The 16,414-nt window shown below is 37.2% G+C and overlaps 1 protein-coding gene across 1 annotated transcript in view; it reads left to right on the top strand.

Moving 5' to 3' along the window:
* Positions 1 to 16,414, top strand: part of ANKRD31 (ankyrin repeat domain 31) — a 132,115-nt gene that overhangs the window by 2,570 nt on the left and 113,131 nt on the right. Inside the window, exons 2-3 of the mRNA XM_036849202.1 lie at positions 6,089 to 6,162; positions 9,654 to 9,760. Of these exons, the coding sequence (XP_036705097.1) occupies positions 6,089 to 6,162; positions 9,654 to 9,760 (181 nt within the window). The remainder of the gene's footprint in view (positions 1 to 6,088; positions 6,163 to 9,653; positions 9,761 to 16,414) is intronic.

The following is a 16,414-nucleotide window of genomic DNA, read 5'->3' as shown; positions in this document are numbered from 1 at the left end:
CCTCTAGAGGGAGTTGATTTTTGTTTGTTGTAACAGGCAGTCAATCTGATTAGGTTCTGACTGCACGTTCTGTTTTGCCTTCTGTGAGTGGTGGTTACATCAGTCCAATTTTCAAAGCCTTTACTATTTGAGTAAAGCTTTTACTTTACTGTTTGAGTCTGTCTGACTCATGTACCACTCAGAGATTAATCTGGAATTTGGACAGTAGTTAATATCATAGTTCAGTTCTCTAAGCCTTTGTTACACTTTTCTGAATCTGCTCTGCATGTGGACAGCTCAGGGTTGAGCCTCACACTTATGTTGGATCATATACAGAAGTAGGTGATTCCCCTTCCTGCTCTCTTTTCTCCAGGATTCTCATGCACCCTTCCCTCCCCATGCCCACATGTTGATTCGTATGACAAGAAAGATGGATTTCTTTCAGTGTTAGCCTTCTCGCTGTAGAGTAATTCCCTGCAGTTGGGGCCACCTTCAGGGCAAAGTGAAAGAAAAAGAGAAGAAAATAAAAGAGGTTCTTTCCATACTCTTGGGAGTATGGTTCCTCTAGTAGGAGAGAGGCAGATTTTCTCTTGAGTTTTAAGTGCCCAAGCTACCATGATTGGTAGCAGTATAGCTCTGAAGCTAAAGAGAGAAAACAAGAAAACTCAGGCACATTCCCCCCCACACCTTCCGGCATTCAGGGATCCCTTTCCCTAGTTCTCTGGATAAAGATAGGAGAGGTTTCTTCTGGAGTTTTTGCTGTCTGTGTCCACTGTACACTTCTAGGTTTAGGCCTAGGATCAAAGCTGGAGACAAGAAAAAAGGAGCAAAATAAACAAAACAAAAAAACCAAGCAAACCATGAGACTCACCTACTCCAGAGTTGTTATTTAGATTTCAATTTCAGTCCCCAGTTTACCTGCTATTGTTTACTTTTCAGATTGCTCAGGTAGCTTTTAAAAAAAAATTCTACCAGAGTTTTTATTTTTATTTTTTTTTATAGATGGCACTGTCTTCTTTTTTTTTTTTTAATATTTATTTATTTATTTATTTGGTAGCACTGGGTCTTAGTTGCAGCAGGCAGGCTCCTTAGTTGCGGCTCGCGGGCTCCTTATTTGCAGCACATGGGCTCCTTAGTTGTGGCAGGCGAGCTCCTTAGTGGCAGGTGGGCTCCTTAGTTGCAGCTCACCGGTTCCTTAGTTGCAGCACACGGGCTCCTTAGTTGTGGCATGTGAACTCTTAGTTGTGGCATGCATGTGGGATCTAGTTCCCTGACCAGGGATCAAACCCGGGCCCCCTGCATTGGGAGCATGGAGTCTTAACCACTGCGCCACCAGGGAAGTCCCATCTACCAGAGTTTTTAGTTGTAATGAGTGGAGAACTAGGCTATAGATGGCTTACTCTTTCTTGACTGACCAATCTTTTTTTTTCCCCCTAATTCATTTTTAAATGCTTCTCTGCAGTGCCATAGAAACATCATTCTTTCAGATCTCATAGCTCAAGGTTAAAAATTAGTGTTCTTTTTATTGGTATGGAAATACAAAGTCTAAGCATTGCTGGAGCTGAATACCATTGCTTCCCTCCCACCCATCTTCTTTGCTTACTTATATGCAGTTTATTCTGTTTTTCATGCACAAGCTCTCAACTTTGACTGGAATGAGGAGCACAGGTCCTAGTAGAGCAGAGACCCCCCCCCCCCAACAGGCAAAATGTTATACATAAATAATCCTTAAATGTTTCAGCTATTAAGGTGCTTTTGCTAAGATCTGAGAAAGGGTTTGATGACCACTGGGATTAGATAAAGCAAGGCTTTCAAAGAATGAGGATGCCAGGTGTTAACTGTGCCTGAAAAGTACTCTGAGGACCTGGACTTGGTCCTAGCCCTCTTGAAACTGTAAAATGCATCCAGTCCCTTTTTTGGCTTGGTAAGTGTTGCTACTAATCTGTAAGAATTTAAGTTGCTGATTAATGAGGTTTTGTTTGCTTGTGATTTGTTTACTAAGAGGCAGGATTCATTTTTCTTATATGTGCCCTGGGAACCTTTTACCAATCCTTAATTTCTGTCCCAGCATCCCGTAAATGTTAACTGCTCAATAACATTAAGGGATATATTGCAAACTAATCCTGTTCAATACATTTAAACAGAACCACCTTATAAGATACTTCATTATTACCTGGATTTAGGTGTATGTTCAGGTCAAATCATGTCCTCTGAACATTATAAGTGCATATAGTAAAAGGCTAATTGAACATAATTACCCTGCAAGATGAGTGTTAATTCTTTCCCTTAAGATAGACTAGCACTATTTTCATGTGAATTGTCTAGATGGAAAATACCTGTTTTAAAGGATACAGTTGCAGAAGGGAAAAATAGAAAGCAAAATACAAGGAGACAAAGAATTAATAATCACATTAAATTAGCTAAAGAAAGCAACATTTTTGGTCAGAATATATGGCAAATAGGGGCTCCTCCAATGATTAAAACAGAATGGTGCCAAGTACTATTCTTAAAACTGTTAAACGGAGAGAAGAGAAGAGACAGAGCAAGATTAGCTTCAGTAGTGGGCATCAGTGCCCCGTGGCCAGCAGTCACTCTCTGCAGCTGACGCAGGGCCATTGGCCTGCCCACACCCCTCTTGTGCCACAGAACGAAGGACTTCATCCTCTCCTCACAGAGGATAGACAGAGCAGTGGGGTTGGCCAGGTGCCATATGACACACACGTTTAAACAGAACGAAGGAGTACACACTGAGTCTAAACAGGGAAAGGGATTCCCATACAAGGTAGTAAGTCCAGTACAGGCTGGGAGGACTCTATCTTTTAGTAAGAAGGTGTTCCAGACCCAAGGCCTAGCAGGGGTTGAAAGACTGTATGCACAAGACTGCCTTTCTCAGCACATTCTTTGTTATCTCCTGTAGGAAGTACACACATTGCCTCCCCAAATTGAACTCGAATCAGATCAAACCTCTATATATAATAACCAGTTTACAGGGAATATGCAGGACAGAGGAACATGTTAAAAGACATGCAGTCTTCAAATCCAAAATGTGGGAAACTCTATAGGAAAAACAACTCAGTTTCTTCAACAAATAAATTGTAAGGGGCAGGGAAGGGGATAACTTATAGATTTTAAGAGACTTAAGAGACATACAACCAAATGCAATGTGTGCATCTTGTTTGGAGCCTGATATGAACAAAACAACTGTAAAAAGAGACAGGGAAATCTGACTACAATCTGTTTATTAGTTTACATTGCTGTGTAACAGCTTACTCCAAAACTTACTAACATCTTAAAACAATAAACATACTGTGTAGTTTCTGTGGCTCAGGAATCCAGGAGTGGCTTAACTGGATCATCAGCTTCAAGGACTCAGAAGGCTGCATTCATCTCAAGGCTTCATGAGAAAGATCTTCTTCCCAAATGGTGGCTGTAAGATTCAGTTCCTTCTCTGGCTATTGAACAGAGTCCTTAGTTCCTCTCTGACTGTTGACTGGGGGCCTCCCTTAGTTTCTTGCTACATAGGCTTCTGCAAATGGCTTTCACAACGTGGCAAGCTGGCTTCCACGAGAGGGAAGAAGCAAGAGAATGAGAGAGTAAGATGGAAGCCACTATCTTTTTGTAACCTAATCTCAGAAGGAACATCTCAACCTATTTGCTGTATTTTGTTCGTTAGAAGAGTCACTGGATCCAGTCCATACTCAAGGATAAATACCGCATACAGGGGCATAAATACCAGGAGCCATTATAGAGGCTGCTTACTACAGACTGTAAATTTAATAATATTAAGGAATTATTGACTTTTTTTTAGGTATGAAATTTTGGCTGTTTTTTTAAAGGTGTGATTATTACGGTTATATTTGAAGAGTCCTTATCTTTTAAAGTTGAATACTGAAATATTTCCAGATGAAATGGAATAAGATGTCCAGGATTTGCTTTAAAAATAATCCAGGGGCTTCCCTGGTGGCACAGTGGTTGAGGATCTGCCTGCCAGTGCAGGGGACACGGGTTCGAGCCCTGGTCTGGGAGGATCCCACATGCCGCGGAGCAACTAGGACCGTGAACCACAACTGCTGAGCCTGCGCATCTGGAGCCTGTGCTCCGCAACGAGAGGCCGCGATAGTGAGAGGCCCGCGCACCGCGATGAAGAGTGGCCCCCGCTTGCCGCAATTAGAGAAAGCCCTCGCACAGAAACGAAGACCCAACACAGCCAAAAATAAATTAATTAAAAATAATAATAATAATCCAGTGGGAGACTCGCAGGGGGTAGAGAGGATGGCAGAGGGATTATAGAGGATGCAAGATTGGCTGTGTACTGGTAATTGTTGCACCTAGACAATGAGTATACTATTGTCTCTATTATTTGTTGATGTTTGTAATTTTCCATAAAAAAAGTAAAAAGCAAAATGAATAAGTAAATAAACCAAAAAACCCCTAGTTCCAAATCATATATTTATGCCTTAGTACGTTGTTACATTCCTGGATTCTGGCAAGATTTTAAAACATTTTTTTTTATTGTGGTAAGATATATATAACATAGAATTTAGCATTTTAACCATTTTTAAGTGTATAATTCAATGGCATTAAATATATTCACATTGTTGTACAACCATCACTACTAGTTATCTCCAGAATTTTTTCATCTTCCCAGGCTGACACTCTGTGTACCCTTTAAATAATAGCTCCCCATTCTTTCATGCCTTCAGCCTCTGGCAACTACCATTCTACTTTCTACCTCATGTAAGTGGAATTATACCATTTTTGTTCTTTTGTGTCTGGCTTATTTCACTTAGTATGATGTCTCTAAGGTCTATCCATGTTGTAGCGTGTATCAGTAGTTCCTTCCTTTTTAAGGCTGAAAAATATTCCACTGTATGTCTGTACCACATTTTGTTTATCCACTCCTCTGTCGATGGATACTTGTCAATTCCACCTTTTAGCTATTATGAATAATGTTTCTATGAACATGGGTGTACAAGTTAGGTCCCTGCTTTCAGTTATTTTGTGTACATACCCAGAAATGGAATTACTGGATCAAATGGTAGTTCTATGTCTAATTTTTGAGGAACCACCAAACGGTTTTTCACAGTGGCTGTACCATTTTACATTCCCAGTAGAATGTACAAGAGTTTCAGTTTCTCTATATCCTTGCCACACTTGTTATTTTCTGTTTTTTGTTTTGTTTTTTGGTTGGTGTGAAGTGGTATCTCATTGTGGTTTTGATTTACATTTCCCTAATGTTTAGTATTGTTGAGCATCTTTTCATGTACTTACTGGCTATTTGTATATCCTCTTTGGAGAAATGTCTATTCAAGTCCTTTGCCTGTTTTTTCATTCTGTAGAGGTTTTTTAAGCAGAAGAAATAAACACTTAGGTCTGCCTAGTAGCATACTCACCATGCTATATCATTGCTATTTGTATCCCTCGCCAGATTTGAAGCTTCTTGAGAACAAGGACTGTCTTCTCTCTTTACCTTGGTGCTGCCAAGAGCATAGTAAGAAGTGAATCCAAAAGTTAAAGTTCTGTAATTGTATGTTCTGAAAATATACACTCAGATTTAACCCTGGGATTTTAGTCTTAAATTCTCTGTGGTATAGAGAAAGGTGAAGGAAAAAACCCAACAGCACTGGTCCTTCAAATAATCTCCTCATTTCACTTCTGTTCAAAAACTATATTGATATTTGTCCCTTGCTCCAAAATAACCAAAAATAACAGAATATTTATAAAAATGAACATGACCACATGAGTAAGTCTTTATTTTTCATCTTGGATAAGTTTTAAATTAAAGGCTACATTTCTGAAAAAAATACTTTGATATAGAATATTAATAGTGGTGTAACTAAGAATTTTAGCAAATTTAATTATAATTTTTATGAGTAGTTTACATTGAACGATGTTAAAAGTTTATCCAAAAAAAAAAGTTTATCCGCTTAATCATTTTGCAATATATGCAATATATCATCGTATTGTACACCTTATACTTGCACAATGTTGTATGTCAATTATATCTCGATAAAGCTGGAAAAAATTTTCTAAAAAATGACAGTTGATTTGTTAGTCTTTGTGTAGGAAACTTCATAACATCTGTACCTTCTTTTCTTATGTTTGAAAGGTTGATCTTTAATCAAGACACATCTCTTAGATCTGAGTTCAGTCTCCATCCTGCTATAAGTAGAACATGCAAAGGTGAGAAATAATTCTTTTCTCTAAGTAGTTCCTTTAATTTTCCAAGTATTATTATTCCATTAACTTATCCTTTTATATTTAGTCTTATTCTTTAACTTTACATGGAGTTAGTTTCTTACAGGCATCTGTAATAGGCCTTAAGAAATCTGTTATTTTATAAGGATAGCAATGGGGATTGTAATTTCTGGAAGATGTTTACGACTCTCAGAGAGGGCTACTGAGTCGTGGAAGTGGCACTCGAATAGCAATTCTCCCCCCCCAAAATCTCCTGCTTAACCCTGAACTTTCCTATTTGCAAAAATAAATAATACTTTTTAATAATCAGTCTGATTCTTTCTGACTAAAATTAAGTTACAAATGTCCTTGGTATATATATTTTTAAAAAGAGCCTTTCACTTACAAATTCTCCAAACCTCCTAAGTCCACTTCTAGATCAGTTTAAGCACTTCTGGAAAAATCTATCACTAATTGTTACAGTTCAAAAAGATCAATTCTGCAGTAGCTGTTCAAATTGTAGGTTATTTCCTTTTATGATTTCTTCCTGTGAGCTATTTTTTATTGGAGGATGTCTGGAAATAGGTGTAGAATGGAAGGAAAATCTCCTAAACATCATGAAAATCTTCTTGTGTGTATACACTTGTCCCTTGGTATTGATGGAGGATTGATTCCAGGAAACCCTGTATACACCCAGATCCTCATATTCTCAAGCCCCATAGTTGGCCCTCCCTATCTGTGGATTGCACATCCACAGATTCCACCAGCCACAGATTGTAAACATAGTACACGATATGATCTGCGGTTGGTGGAATCTGTGGACGCCATACCCATGGATATGGAGGGCCAAATGTATGTCTGTTAAAAAAAATCCTCATTTAAGTGGACCTGTGTAGTTCAAGCCCACTGTAGTTCACAAAGTCTTCACTGTACTTCCTCTCACCTGATACCTGGTGGCAAATTACAGTTTCATCTTGGAGTAGTTTTTCCTACATGTAATTGGAAGGGATAGTGTGTAATATTGGTCTCCAGAATGTGTTCTTATGATATATAAAATGACACTAGGAAGAAGTTAGAGATCTGTTTCAATATTCCAACCAAGTTTTTTCCCTTCCCTTCCCTTTCCTTCCCTTCCCTTCCCTTCCCCAAATGGATAGACCTTAATTATTTTTGCTAATTATTAAAAGTATAAAATATTTTTTAAATGTAAAATTATATAATGTAGAAAGTGAAAGATCCCATCCCCTTCTCTTCCCTGTAATTCCACTGCTAACAATTGGCAGTGTTTAGTATTTGTGTTTCTTTCTAGACTTTTGCATACCAATATATATATCTTTTTTCATAATTTCAAGTATTGCACTACATGTATTATTTCTTTGTTATATTGATCTACCTCAGCCTGTTAAATTGCTACTTTTATTCCATTGTATGAATGTACCCTTATATAATGATTTGATTATGTTTGATGTTTCTCAGTATTATATCTTTGCCTCCTTTTCTGATTATTTCCTTAGAGTAACTAGCTAAAGTTAGATTTGCTTTAAAGGATGAGCACATGTCAGACCTTGACATATATTGACCCCTAAAATAGATGACTTTTTCCCTCTAGATCCAACACAGGACATATGCAATCTTTGCCACACTGGTGAATAAAACATATCTGATTATTTTAATTTGCATTTTTGAAGAATACCAAGGCTAGGCATATTTTAATATTGACCATTTATAGTTTTTTTTTGTGTGTGAATTGCCTTAATGTCTCTTAATTATTCTCGTTTTATTGTTAATTTATAAGAGCATTTTATATATTAAAGATAGCAAAACTTTGTCGTATGTACATTGTAAATAGTTTTACCCAGTTTCCTAGTTATCATTTAATGTTATTCATGATATATTTTGTAGTACAGAAATTAAAAATTTTTATATAATAAAATCTGTCAGTCTTTTCTTTCACGGTTTCTTTTTTCAAACTTAGAAATATTTTACCTATCTCAAGACCATAAAAATATTTTCTTTATCTTTTTTCCATTTATTATATTTATTGTTTTTACTTTTATGTCTTTAATATTTTTAGAATAATTTAACATATGGGCGGTAGGTAGGGTAGGTCTCTAACTTCATTATTTTCAAATGATTGATTGCCCCAGTATTATTTATTGAATTTATTATTTATTTATGTCATCTTGTTGCCACTGTTTAAAATACCATTATTGTTATATATTAAATTCCCAAATATATTATAGGTCTGTTTCCCACTTTTTGTTTTGTTTCACTGATTTATTTGATTATTTCTACTTCTGTGCCATCACTACATTATTTTATCAGCCTTAGATTTTAGTACATTTCCGTATCTTGGAGGGAACGTATTCTCCTACACAGAGTAGTTGGCTGCAGCATACATCCTAAGCTTCTTTGGTACAAACAGCAAGCTCTTTGGTACAAATAGTATGAGACTTCAGCCACTGTGAGCTTCCAGCTTACCCTCCTTCATATTTTGTCGGTGGGATTTGCTCTGAGCTAGGTGGTTTTCTGGGATTCTGATGGAAGAATTCCATATACTGGTTACTTCTGAGGGAGCCCCTCCTTTTCCTATGATGAGTGACAAGCTGCTAACCAGGGTTTGGTTTCCCTTTAATCCATTCCCATCTTCTAATCTATAGCGAGTATATTTCCTTTTTCCCATTGCTGCTTCAGATTTCTTTTTAAAACTAATTTCTTTGGATTCTTTTTGGGAACTGGGAAGGGAAGAAAAGTTAAATGTGGGCTAAATTTGCCATCTTGAAAATTCTGACTCTTCTTGAATAATAGCATTATGAGTTTTAAAAAATGACTTAAAATGAAAAAAGAAAGTGTTCTTTCTAGCAGGGTTTAAGTCTGTACAATTTTCTTTATATATCCTTTGCATTCATTCATCCTGGGACAAAGAAATATCAAGTATTATTTCATTCAGCATTGTGTATACGTTTCTTCTTAAATTTAAAAACCTTGACACATAAAAGTGGCAGTTAGGAAATTATGATTTACAAAATGATTTTTAAATTTTATTTATTTATTTATTATTTATTTTTGTCTGCGTTGGGTCTTTGTTTCTGTGCGCAGACTTTCTTTAGTTGTGGCTAGCAGGGGCCACTCTTGTGGTGCGCAAGCTTCCCTTTGTCGTTGCTTCTCTTGTTGCAGAGCACGGGCTCTAGGCGTGCGGGCTTCAGTAGTTGTGGCACACGGGCTCAGTAGTTGTGGCTCGCGGGCTCTGGAGCACAGACTCGGTAGTTGTGGCGCACAGGCTTAGTTGCTCTGCGGCATGTGGGATCCTCCCAGACCAGGGCTCGAACCTGTGTCCCCTGCATTGGCAGGCGGATTCTTAACCACTGCACCACCAGGGAAGTCCCGTACAAGATGATTTTTAATGACATTTTGCAGTGTCTATAAAATCCTTGGGTCTTTGTTAAAGCAGAGCAATAAAAATATTGCAAATGATTTATGATTATATTTCATCCTAGGCACATCTCCAGAGATTCAACTTGGATTCAGACTCAGAGAGGATCCACAAGAGCAAATGAATAAAAATCAGATGATGCCTATTCTTAGTGAGGATGCAGTCTTACAGGTATGTAGTATATTGATTAAATACATACTTATTAAAAATTGGTAATGCTATTTGAAATAGGGGCAAATTACTAATGATTAATTCTCTTTGTCTATTATTTTACTTCTTTCTTTTCTTACTCAGTTTTTTCCCTTTTCTTCGCCATTCTGTTTCTTCACTGCAACTTCAGTAAAAGCCAAATGTTTTAGGCCCTGTTTCCTTTATTTATTTCTCTTCCTGGTAGAGATGTGGAATTGAGAAGGTTAAAATAGGCTAAAATAGGATATAATAATTACAGTTTCATCTCCATTGTGTGTCAGAGGTCACCTTAAATTTGTGAAGAAGATGCTAGTCTGTGTAGTATAATTTGAAATATGGGCCACTGAAAGACCCTTCTATTGTGTGTGTGTGTGAGAGTGCATGTGTGTGGGCACACACTTAGATACACAAATTTTCACTTGTTTCTTTTTAATGCAGTCACCATGGGGAAAGGTAAGGGATGATTCATTTAGCACCTTGGCATAAATAAGTTAGCTAACCAGAGATAACTACAGAGTCTTAAGGAATAGAACGGAGAATACATGTATTTTAATAGGAGAAACTGACAGCAGTTCCAAAGAGTGACCATGCGGGTTTATTTAATATTGTACCTAGGAAGGTGTATCACTTGAATTAAATCTAGTCAAAAGAGTAAAATTCAACACCAGATATTTTTTTAAAGCTGAGATGTCCATATTTGACTTCTAATAATTTGTTGAAAAATCATTTTTATAACTTCTGATTTAAGAAGAAGAATTTTTTTCCCTTTAGCTTCAGTAACTGTGAAATGGGAAATAAAAATTAACTTTTTTCAATTTATCTGAGAAACATTTACCATGTGAATATTGTACCAGGCTCTAGATTGTACCTCAGAACGGTGATTTTGAAAGCTTGATTACCAAACTTATTTGGATAGTGTTGACTTAAAAAATTGCACAACGTGAGAGTTACGAGGTAAGTTTTATTTGGGGCAAAATGAGCACTGCAGGCTGGGAGACAGCGTTTCAGATAACTCTGAGAAACTGCTCTGAGGAGGCAAGGGGAGGAGCCAGGATAAATTAGGAGTTTTGCAACAAAGGGCAGGTAGTTGGGAACATCAAAAGATTATTGTTAATTTAAAAAAACCAGATATCTCAAGTTAAGGAATTTAGAGCTTTTCTATGTGTGGGAAGATGCAAGAGTCTGGGCTCGTTGAAGTCATTCCTTTGATGTGAACCTCAGCTCTCTGGGGCCAGTATCCTGTATTTTCACATCCTGAGTTTCCTCAGGGCTCACCGCAGGGAGTGGCTGCAGTCTGATGGCTGCTAGATGGCAGGTATTCTTTTCAGCCCTGAGTTTCCTCAAGGGCTCACTGGCTCACGTTGGATGGCTGCAATCGTTGATGACTGTGACATCCTTTGTTTATCGATATGGCAGGAAATATTCCATTTATAAATATTCCATTCCATTTATAAATATTCCATTTATCAGTAGCTTTTTAAAAATATAGACTCTCAGACCCGTATTTGAGTAGAACCTAGGACTGTCCATTTTTCAAAAGCCTCCCAAGTAATTGGTGATGATCAGCTGTTGGAACAATTGCCATAGAGGACTTGAAGAGTTAATGAATGTATCTTTCAAAGATTTTTCATGAGACTGTAACTCAGCCATCTGGTTATGGGCTTGTTGTAAAATTAAGATAAGAAGGATAAATGAAGTACTTGGTATTTGTCCCTCTTTTTTGCCTTCATGGGAATTCATTGGTAGTAAAATAGATATCTCCTTCAACTTTCCACTGCCCACCCCACCCTCACCGTTTTTGTTAACACTAAGAGTTAGACCATGTTACCAAAGTGTTAAACATCTGTAGCAGATTTTAATTGATATTAGTTTTTAAATTGACAGATGCTGCTTTCACAGTTTTTAATTTTATTCTTTGAAAATAAACCTTTAGGAAATTTAACTATATGAGGAAAATTGATTTTGTCAAATAAATAGAGAGACCAGAAAAGATGCTTTCCCAGAGTTATTTAAAGAAAAAAATACATATTGTCTCACAACTTCAACCTGATTTTAAGTAAATTCTAAATAATTCAGTTACTAAACAGATTTCTAAATAAATTTTCCTTACAACTCAGATATAATATTGACATTCAACTTCAAAACAAACTATTTTAGAAATGATGAGATTGGGATTGGCACATATACACTACTATGTATAAAATAGATAACTAATGAGAACCTTCTGTTTAGCACAGGGAGCGCTACTCAGTGATCTGTGGTGACCTAAATGGGAAGGAAATCTAAAAAAGAGTGGATATGTGTATATGTATAACTGATTCAGTTTACTGTACAGCAAAAACTAACACAACATTGTAAAGCAACTATACTGCAATAAAAATTTTTTAAAAAATGATGGAACATTTCAAGTAAGGGCAAACTATGAAGAAATAGAGGATCTTTGGTTTGACATGCACTATGCTAATTTTTAAAAACATAAGGAGCAGTCTTTTAAAATATTTCATGCTCATCATTTTTATTGGGTCTTGCTGTACCTTTTCTTGTTCTTTATAGGTGCTATGGCAAACAGTTTTTAAACTTTACATAGAAATTTTAAAATTTTTGTTTGGAGAGTTTAGTAGTATGTATGGAGAGATAATTGGAGACATTGCTATCAAAATTAGGAGGTATGTTAGTTAATTTTTTTTTTTTTTTAAAGAATTTCACTTTATTTATTTATTTATTTATTTTTTGGCTGTGTTGGGTCTTTGTTTCTGTGCGAGGGCTTTCTCTAGTTGCGGCAAGCGGGGGCCACTCTTCATCGCGGTGCACGGGCCTCTCACCATCGCAGCCTCTCGTTGCGGAGCACAGGCTCCAGACGCGCAAGCTCAGCAGTTGTGGCACACGGGCCTAGCTGCTCCGCGGCATGTGGGATCCTCCCAGACCAGGGCTCGAACCCGTGTCCCCTGCATTGGCAGGCAGATTCTCAACCACTGCGCCACCAGGGAAGCCCCGTTAGTTAATTTTATATGTCAACTTGTCTGGGCCATCAGGTGCCCAGATAGTTGGTAAAACATTATTCTGGGAATTTCTTTGAGGATGTTTTTGAATGAGATTAACGTTTAAATCAGTGGATTTGGGTAAATCAGATTGCCCTCCATAATGTGGGTGGGCCTCAACCAACCAGTTGAAGGCCTATATAGAACAAAAAGACCAGCTTCCCTGAGCAAGAGAGAATTATCCAGCAGACGGCCTTTGGACTTTATCTATACCATCAGCTTTCTTGGGTCTTGAGCCTGATGGCCCACAGTGCAGATCTGGACTTGCCAGTTTCCATAGTTACCTGATCCAGCTCCTTACAATAAATCTCTTTCTATGTATAAACATATCCTGTTAGTTCTGTTTCTCTGGAGAACCCTGACTAATACAGCAGGCATCATTGATCTTACTATAATCAGTTTTTGAATACTGGAAAATACTTGTTTGACAGGGAATAATGATTAATTCAATCTTGTGATTATTACCATCAGGCTGCTTCTTCCATCTTCTACTCTCTGAAATGCTGTCTAAGAGGTATGAATCCAGGTTGAATTTCACTTTCCCTCTCCATTAAGCAGCTTCCACCTTCCACCCTTATCCATATGTAGTGGTGAAATCAGTTAAAATGAACATTTAAGAGAACCTTGAAAGGGAAACAAACAAGCACAGGCTTGTTCGACAACTGTGTAATGGAAGAAGGATCATGGTTGGCAAGACCAGAGCTCATGGAGAGATTATGTATATATATACTGCAGGGTCTTTTTTCTTTCTTAATTTATTTTATTGAAGTACAGTTGATTTACAATGTTGTTAATTTCTGCTGTACAGCAAAGTGATTCAGTTATATATATATATGTATATACACACACGCACACACATATTCTTTTTCATATTCTTTTCCGTTATGGTTTATCACAGGATATTGAATATAGTTCCCTGTGCTAGATAGTAGGACCTTGTTGTTTATCCATTCTATATGTAGTAATTTGCATCCTGCAGGGTCTTTTTAAGCCCCAGTAGGCAGGTAATATTCTCTCTTACTAGCTACCTCTCTGATTCATGAATAGCTGGACCACTCAAATTCAGGGTGAGTTTTCAAAACTTAGGGAACCCCTTGACTCTACTATGCTGATCATTAATGTCGTTGATATCCTTTTCCTGACTCTAACCCATCCTGACCTGCTTTAATTCTTAGGGTCCTAAAATTGCTGTCTCTGCCCAGAGTTGCAATTGCTTAGGAATATTTTGGGAAGGAATGGATGAAAACAGGTCTTTGGCACCTGACTTAGCCAGAGTAAAGATATTTCTCATTCAGTGGTTAAATAACTTTGTGTTTAAGTTGTATTTAGATACTACTCAGTGGAGTTTAAAATTATCATTTTAGCATTTACTAACACTGAAGCAATGTAGAGAGATGGTACCATATGTCCAGATCAAACTCTCTAAAAGACAATCATGTAGATATTTGGAAATAATAAAAAATATTTGTATAGATAACCAAATTTGGCTACCTCAGTCTGAGAGAAAGGTATTTTAAGCAAACGTTATCAATAATTCATCGAGATCACTAAAACGCTGAATATCAGGAATGTGTATTCTGTTCTGCGGAATGTGAGGATAGTTCGCGTGAGACATCTCATGCCTCATGGAGAGCCAAGGTTGGTCAGGCTGATCAGGTTGGCCAGGCTTCCATTTCTCTCCCAGTAATCCATGACTCAGCTGAAGAAAATGATCTCAGATAGTAGAGGATTGTTTTTTGGTTAAGGATATATAAACAGATTTGCTCCTTTCCCAGATCCTCTAAATTAATACAATTAATTTAAACCTTCTTTCACCTCTCACACCCTACCCCCAACAGATTTTTTTTTTGAATGTCTGCACTTTAATGCCCTCGTAGGGGCAGGAGAAAAATGTCACATGTATCAAAAGCATAGATAGCAATTTGTACCCCTTAAGAAAGAATTGATTGAAGTGTATCCTTACATTTTGTTAATCAACAAATGAACAGCTCCAACCCCCATTATATTCCAAGGCATTACCTCTTGAGGGATATTTCTGCCTATGGAAGAGGAAAAAAAAATCAGCTGTCAGGAGCAAACTTTCTTCTTACTTGCTCTCTTATCTTTTGTATTTTCCATATGTGGATAGGGTCAAATGAAAAATTAGCCCTCAATGGGAAAATTCACTGGTCCTTTAGTAAGATGAATGAAATGAGTGTTACAGATACTTGAATGAATTGCTTTGTGAAGACTCAGAAATACCAAGTAAGTACATAAGCGTACCCTGTTTAATTAATCCTTGGGAATATCTAGGTTTCTTTCTTTCTTTTTTTTTTTAATAAATGTACTTATTTATTTATCGTATTTTTGGCTGTGTTGGCTCTTCGTTGCTGTGCGCGGGTTTTCTCTAGTTGCGGTGAGCGGGGGCTACTCTTTGTTGCGGTGCGCGGGCTTCTCACTGCAGTGGCCTCTTGTTGCAGAGCACGGGGTCTAGGCACGCGGGCTTCAGTAGTCGTGGTGCATGGGTTTAGTTGCTCCGCGGCATGTGGGGTCTTCCTGGATCAGGGCTCAAACCCGTGTCCCCTGCATTGGCAGGCAGACTCTTAACCACTGCGCCACCAGGGAAGCCCCTAGGTTTACTTCTTGAAATTCCTTCTTCACTCTGGACCTCTGAGCTTTTTGTAAAGTCTGCTTAGGAAGTATGGATACGTGGAACCAGTGTGATAACCTTGAGCACTATAAGGATGCACTATCAATAAATAACAATGAACATTATTAATTGGAGAGGATTTAATTTCTCAAATTACTTTGTGTTTTCTTGTTATTATGGCTGTTTCAGTGATCAGAAATGCTTGGAAGTTCAGGCTAATGGCTTTACATATTTTCAGAAAGCTTTATTATTGATCATAGAAACAAACATAGAGGGTCCCCCAAAGAGAGATCTTTTTGTAAAGATCTTCTTTGATACTAATAAGATATTTAAGGTAAGAATTCCTTTTAAAGTGATGAAAGCCAGTGTGCTGTGAAATCTTAAAATGGAAACATTTTATCAGAACATTTTAATCTTTTTTGAAAGGGACACAACAACTTCAGATTTTCTGGCATGACTTGAGAATTAGGCAGAATCCATTAAGCATTTAACGCTGTAACACAAAGGTTGTATGATTTTTGGCCCTCAGTAGAAATATTAGAACTCAGAACCTGACAAGAGTGGCTCATCAGAACCATTATGGATTAATGAACTAAGAAAAGGGAAATACTAGGAATAAAAAGAAGGAACACTCCCTTTCTCTTTACCTAAGTTCCACAAATTCTTTAACAGAAAGAAATTAAAACAAAATACTAAACATAAGAGCCAAACCTATAAAACTCTTAGAAGAAAACATAGGGGGAAAGTATCATGACATTCAATTTGGCGATGATTTCTTGGACATGAAACCATAAGCAACAAAATAAAAAATAGATAAGCTAGACTTCATGAAAATTAAAAACCTATGTGCATCAAAGGACACTATCAACAGAGTGAAAAGATAACTCAAAGAAAGGGAGAAAATATTATTTGTAAATCATATATCTGATAAGGGATTGATACACAGAGTATATGGAGACTCTTATAACT

Source organism: Balaenoptera musculus, chromosome 3 (genome assembly GCF_009873245.2).
Source record: "Balaenoptera musculus isolate JJ_BM4_2016_0621 chromosome 3, mBalMus1.pri.v3, whole genome shotgun sequence".
NCBI classification, from domain to species: domain Eukaryota; kingdom Metazoa; phylum Chordata; class Mammalia; order Artiodactyla; family Balaenopteridae; genus Balaenoptera; species Balaenoptera musculus.
Note: the sequence above shows the minus strand (reverse complement) of the source record. Positions and strands in the feature narration are given on the sequence as shown.